The sequence below is a fragment of the Triticum urartu genome, chromosome 7A (assembly GCF_056163025.1).
Source record: "Triticum urartu cultivar PI428250 chromosome 7A, HENAU_Tu73, whole genome shotgun sequence".
Taxonomy (NCBI): domain Eukaryota; kingdom Viridiplantae; phylum Streptophyta; class Magnoliopsida; order Poales; family Poaceae; genus Triticum; species Triticum urartu.
Window position 1 is genome coordinate 5,084,746 of NC_141879.1, and position 6,697 is coordinate 5,091,442.

At 42.2% G+C, this 6,697-nt stretch overlaps 1 protein-coding gene across 1 annotated transcript; it reads left to right on the plus strand.

The window, feature by feature from the left end:
* The first annotated feature begins 1,328 nt into the window (after positions 1-1,328).
* LOC147956731 (uncharacterized) lies at positions 1,329-5,568 on the plus strand. The gene is made up of 2 exons (XM_087532839.1): positions 1,329-4,557; positions 5,118-5,568. Exons 1-2 carry the CDS (start codon positions 1,365-1,367, stop codon positions 5,462-5,464), a joined length of 3,540 nt encoding a protein of 1,179 aa, XP_087388965.1. The 5' UTR covers positions 1,329-1,364; the 3' UTR covers positions 5,465-5,568.
* Positions 5,569-6,697: the final 1,129 nt, after the last annotated feature.

The following is a 6,697-nucleotide window of genomic DNA, read 5'->3' on the forward strand; positions in this document are numbered from 1 at the left end:
GATGCGGTGTCCGGTTTACATGTCAGTGTTAGAGATAAAGATGCTCTAACTACTCACACACACACACCACCGAACTCGTTTTCCACACGAAAACAACACACGTACTACATTTGTTTGAATCAAAGTGGGAGCAAAGGAGAGAAAGAGAGACGGACCAGACAAAGAATACAACAAGGCTCAACAAACAGCTACAGCCAACCATCAACAGACAACGGACCTAGCCAAGTAAAATCAAATAAAAAGACAACCTAGACGACGAGATGAACGGCTGAGCGAAAACAAAACGACTAGTCTAAGTCAGCCATGACGTCATCTGATTGAGACATACTTTTTTTTCATTGTTTTTTCCAATGTATTTGAAAGCTCACCACTAGACATATTTCCCCTGTCATGTTCATCCTGTCCCTTTCATGGCATAAAAATGGCTACAATTGATGCTAATTTTCAATTTGATACCAACCGGATATGAAAGTCAAGTGTCGCATGCGTGCTCACCTGTCTGTATCAAACACGTCTGCACGCATACTATGCTGAATTTCTATGCTTCAAGTATTGTAGGTGGCAGCTTCTCTGAAACTAGGGTATTATTGGTTACTAAATACCCAATAAAAATTATCATATTTAAAATATTTTTCAGTCGAACCTCTGTATTTGTTTTTTAATTCTTTTTGCAGGGAAATATTGGCTATCAAAGTTTTCAAAATTAGAATGAAAGTATACGCAAAACCTGGGTTTCGGTAAGCAGGTGGGAGTATATATAAGTTGCAACGCTAGGATGGTACACATTGGACCATTCAAGCTACCCCAATCGCACACGATAGTGCGAAATTGTGTGTGATGATGACACGCCTCACCTCCTCGCCTTTCTCCGTGCACGCATTGCTGATCCCATGTGCTGGAGCGAAGCTGTGCCGATGCCGCTTCCTTGGACATGTCGCCCTCATGGAGGACAATGGCGGCCAATGGAGGACTCCGTTTTGACGACGATGCCCACATGGAGGACACGTGTTCGAGCACAAATGGGGATGAGAATAGTGGTTGAGATGTTGTTACCGTACCTTTCCGTTTCCAACACGCTACACGTTCATGCAATGTGAATGCACATGCCGGGGCTGTGGTTAGCAGCAAGTGTCAAGACCAATCTGACGTACGCTCGGTGCAGTTAGTCTTCCTACGAACACTCCCGTGTGAACTGAGGAGATATATTTCTCCACAAGATACAACCGCATATTCCGAGCATTTTACCTACCCCGTCGACTTAGCCTACTGCAAGCTCTAAATATTTAGACGTGCTGCACGCTCTCACCAACGCCCACACAAGACACAACCATCAGAGCCATTTCCATCCAGCCAAAACGCTCGTCATGGAGACGGAGCCACCCAAAGTGTTCGCTTCTCTCACCCTACTGTTGCTGCTGGCGACGGCCACCGCCGTCGCGCTCGCGCCGGTGCCCGGAGAACAAGCGAGGGCACTCCTCGTCTGGAAAGCCAGCCTCAGCAACCAAAGCCAGCACACCCTGCGGTCTTGGGAGAACATGTCGGCGCCGTGCAGCTGGCTCGGCGTCAGGTGCACAGCGCACCGACGCTGGCGCCGGACGGTGATCAGCGGCATCTCTCTACGGGGGATGTGGCTGAGAGGGACGCTAGAGTCCCTCAACTTCTCGGCCCTCACAACCTTGACGTGCCTTGACCTCTCGCACAACTACCTTGCCGGGGCCTTCCCTCCTGGCATTGTGGTCCTCAGAGAGCTCCAAGCTCTTCTCCTGCAAGGCAACCGGATAAGAGGGTTAGTTCACCTAGGCAAAATGAGTAGTAATCTTGTGACCCTCAATTTGTCAATCAATCACTTAGCTGGTGACATCCCTTCTGAAATAGGCCACCTAAGGCACTTGGTTACATTAGATTTGTCTAGTAACAATCTTTCCGGCTCAATCCCAAGCAGCATAGGTGATCTGAAAAAACTCACCACCTTGAACCTTTTTGAAAATAAACTTTCAGGCAATATTCCAAGAGAATTAGGTTATTTGGTAAACTTAGAAAATTTTGATCTTAGTGAAAACACACTTTCAGGTTCCATCCCGAACAGCTTAGGAAATTTGACAAAACTCACCACCTTGCATCTTTTTCAGAACCTGCTTTCTGGGCAAATTCCACCGGAACTAAGTTACCTAGTCATCTTAGAGGACTTAGACCTTAGCAACAACACACTCTCAGGTTCCATTCCAAGAAATTTAGGCAATTTAACTGAGCTCACTATCTTACGTCTTTGGGTCAATAGACTCTCCGGCCAAATTCCAAGAGAATTAGGTTACCTTGTGAACTTAGAGAACTTGGATCTTAGCAACAACACACTCTCAGGCTCTATCCCAATAATCATAGGGAACTTGACAAAACTCACTTATTTGTCCCTTTTTCAGAACCAACTTTCTGGTAAAATTCCACAAGAACTAGGTTACCATATGAACTTAGAGGTCTTGGATCTTAGCCAAAACACACTCTCAGGTTCCATCCCAGGTAGCTTGGGAAATTTGATAAGACTCAAAACCTTGCAAATTTTCCAGAACCGACTTTCCGGACCTATTCCACCGGAATTAGGTTACCTTGTGAACTTAGAGGGCTTGGATCTTAGCAACAACACACTCTCAGGTTCCATTCCACAAAGTCTGTGTAATTCGACCAAACTCACTTTCTTACGCCTTTGGAAAAACAAACTTTCTGGTCAAATTCCACGAGAATTTGGTTACCTTGTGAACTTGGAGAACTTGGCACTTCAAGAAAACACACTCACAGGTTCTATCCCAATCACCATAGGGAATTTGACAAAACTCACTCTCGTGTACCTTTATCGCAACCAACTTTCAGGGCCTATACCTCAAGAAATTGGCAAGTTAATGAGTTTGGTTAAGTTGGACCTTGCTTTCAACAACCTCTCCAGTTCCTTGCCATCCGGACTTTGTGTGGGAGGTCAGCTACAAAATTTAGTCGTTGTTGGCAACAACTTGGTTGGACCATTGCCATCGAGCTTGCTAAATTGTACAAGCCTAGTTAGGGTTCGACTTGAACGGAATTACCTTGAAGGAGATATCACCGGGATGGGATCTCATCCAAATCTTGTCTATATTGATATCAGTTCGAATAAACTATTTGGCCAATTATCTCATATTTGGGGTGAGTGCTACAAACTTACCGTGCTACGTGCCTCAAACAATCATATAACTGGAGTAATACCATCAAGCATAGGGAAATTATCTATGCTAGGGATACTTGATGTTTCATCAAACAAGCTTGAAGGACAGATTCCACCGGAAATTGGCAATGTAATGATGTTGTTCAATTTGAGCCTTTCCGGCAACTTACTGCAGGGAAATATGCCACACGAAATTGGATCAATGAACAACTTGGAGTATCTAGATTTATCATCAAACAATCTAACTGGGCAGATACCAGACTCAATTGGGCACTGCCAAAAGATTCACTTTCTAAAGTTGAGCCATAATCACCTCAATGGTATAATTCCTATTGACCTAGGGATGTTGGTAAACCTACAAGATCTGTTGGATCTCAGTGACAATTCAATTGATGGCAATATTCCAAGTGTGTTAGGTAGTCTCGGTATGCTTGAAGCCTTGAATCTTTCTCACAATGCACTGAATGATAGCATTCCACAATCATTTCAAAGCATGACAAGTCTCCTATCCATGGATGTGTCATACAACAAATTGGAAGGACCATTGCCACATACTAGGTTCTTCGAAAAAGCTCCAATCAAATGGTTCCAACATAATAAGAAATTGTGTGGTGTTGTGAAAGGCTTGCCCACTTGTGATCTTCCTCGAAGTAGTGAACAAGAAAAAAAGTCTGGGGCTATTTTACTAGCTATTATACCCATTGTTGTGTCTTTCTTGTTTATGACTGCAGTATTAACATGGCAATGCAAAAAGAAAAAACCAAGGACAGAAACTGCAAATGAAGTACAACAAACCAACATGTTCGCCATCTGGAATTTTGATGGGGAAGATGTGTACAATAAAATTGTTGATGCCACAAATAATTTCAGCAGCTCTCATTGCATTGGAACAGGAGGGAATGGATCTGTCTTTAGAGCTCAGTTACCAACTGGTGAATTATTTGCAGTGAAAAAGATCCATATGACGGAAGATGATGTGCAATTTAACCAAGAAATACAAGCCTTGATGCATGTTCGACATCGCAACATTGCAAAGTTGTTTGGTTACTGCTCCGCAACTCAGGGAAGATTCCTTGTGTATGAGTACATGGATAGAGGAAGCTTAGCAGCAACTTTGAAGGGCAAGGAAACTGCAATTGAATTGGATTGGGCGAGGAGGTTAAATATTGTTTGTGATGTTACTCATGCTTTGTCTTACATGCATCACGATTGTTTCGTGCCGATAGTCCATAGGGATGTAACAAGCAACAACATTTTGCTTGATTTGGAATTTAAAGCATGCATCTCGGATTTTGGTCTAGCAAAAATACTAGACGCGGAAGCACCGAACTACACAAGTCTTGCTGGTACAAAAGGATATCTTGCTCCAGGTAAACTTATAACTTCGTGTTGGTTACATCAATAATCTTATCATGTTGAAGAAATAGCTCTCTCTCTCTCTCTCTCTCTCTCTCTCTATTTTTCTATAATTTATACATTGTACATTAGCATGCACTACACTAGTTATCTACCTTGTGCACCCACACCACTACATATTTTCTATATTGCTCTTTTCCATCCTCTCCTCATGGACTACATATTTAAATCTACAGCCGGCATTAGCTTATCAATTTATACTACTCATATAATATTTATGCGACATTGGCACTTTAAATAGTTGGAAGCTATGTCTTTTGCTTTTTTGGAAGCTATGTCTTTTGTTACATGATAGTATTTTTAATACAGTTCTACACATTCCGTCTCCAAGGTTCAAATAGCTAGCTATATATACAAGTGGATCTCACATGCATCCCAGCCAATCTGTTAATGGTTGTTTTTCATTTTCTACTCCAAAGAAATGTGGAAGTTAAGTTCGTGTGCGTTAATTACATGTGTATTGCAGTACTGTATAACTATCAAGATTAACTATCCAATGTTGATGATTCTTCAGAGCTTGCATACACAACAAGGGTGACAGAGAAGTGCGATGTTTATAGCTTTGGTGTGCTCATTCTGGAGTTGTTTATGGGACATCATCCACGTGATTATCTTTCATCTCTAGACAAGAGAAGCACATTACTTGAGAATTTGTTGGACACACGGCTTCCACCCCCTGAAGTTGAGATCACAAGTGAAATATTCAAAGTGGTCACGGTCGCTGTTCAGTGCATAGAACCTAATCCATCACACCGTCCAACAATGCAGGAGGTGGCCAAGGTGTTGTCAAGAGCTGAACGACCTGCTAACGATCTTGATTATCTCCATGCTGACATTATCATCCCTGCTTGTTGGTCATGAATTCTCATTTGATTAGCACATTGTTGTTTCTTCTGTTTTTTTATGCAGAGACTGTCGGTGATATATAACTTAGTCTGTATGGTGGTGCTAGTTTGTTTTCTGTATTATCCTCATGCCCTGTACTGGTACTATGTGCCATTCGTAGCTACTGGTTGGCAGTTAGTTACATATAAAGAAAGTTGTGTAGCAGACTGAGCTCTTGCTATTTCTACAAAATCATTTGCAAATAATACATATGTGTCCTCTAATATCGTTCCATGCAAACATTATCCCCTAATGTAGTCCTATAAGTATACCCATTGTTCACCTGCGTTACACGCAATGTTTTAAATAGCCTTCTACAGCCCCGCTATAGCTTTTTGAGCAGGGTGCTGCTAAAATGGTGTACTCATGTACAATAGTCACTGGCTGTGCTTACGCCATAGGTTGTCTAATCTGTAAAAAAAAAGAGATCATTACCTGGTTCATGGTTCTCCGAATCTACCAAACAAAAGACACAGAAGGAACCTTTTAGCAGAAAGTTCAGAGTTCCAGAGGATGCCCAGGCAGAAAGTATGATAAGCGAAACCGAATGTGCTTGTTTCTGAATTTATTTATGAATTCAGAATCTGAACAATCCACAACAGGAATGTTGACCTTGAATTGTCCCTCCGGCATCCCGGACCGCTTACCTGCGGGAGATCTCCTGATGATGATGTTGTTAATTCTGTCTGTCTGTCTTTCAAGCCCAGGGCCTGGATTGCAAACACTGTTGAGCTTCAGGGACTTTATCTTCGTCTGGACCTCTACTCAGACTCTGGTTACCAGCAAGCTTTGTGGAGGCAGAAGGCAGCGGGCAAAGATGGACAATAAGAACTGAATCAACTGATGCATATATAGATACAAACTGTAATAACCCTTGCAAATATGTAGGAGTCAGCAAGCAGAGAATCTTGTGGCAACAATATTTCGGAGATAATGAAAGCTTCTTTTGGGATTTTATTTGCCAAGTCTACTCTCCAGGTATCTAGGATTTGATATCTGAACGCCCTTTCTTAACAGTAGGTTATGAATATAACTATTTATATTATGGTTGTGCAGTATTCGCCATGTTGTGTGAAACATGTAACCATTTGGAGATGGTCTAGTGGAAGTGTGGAACAGAGGACTGGCCAATGTAGAAAATGTTGATGGATTCTAAGCAATGTAACAAATGTAGACAATGTGCAAAAGGTGAATAATCTGCGAAAAAGC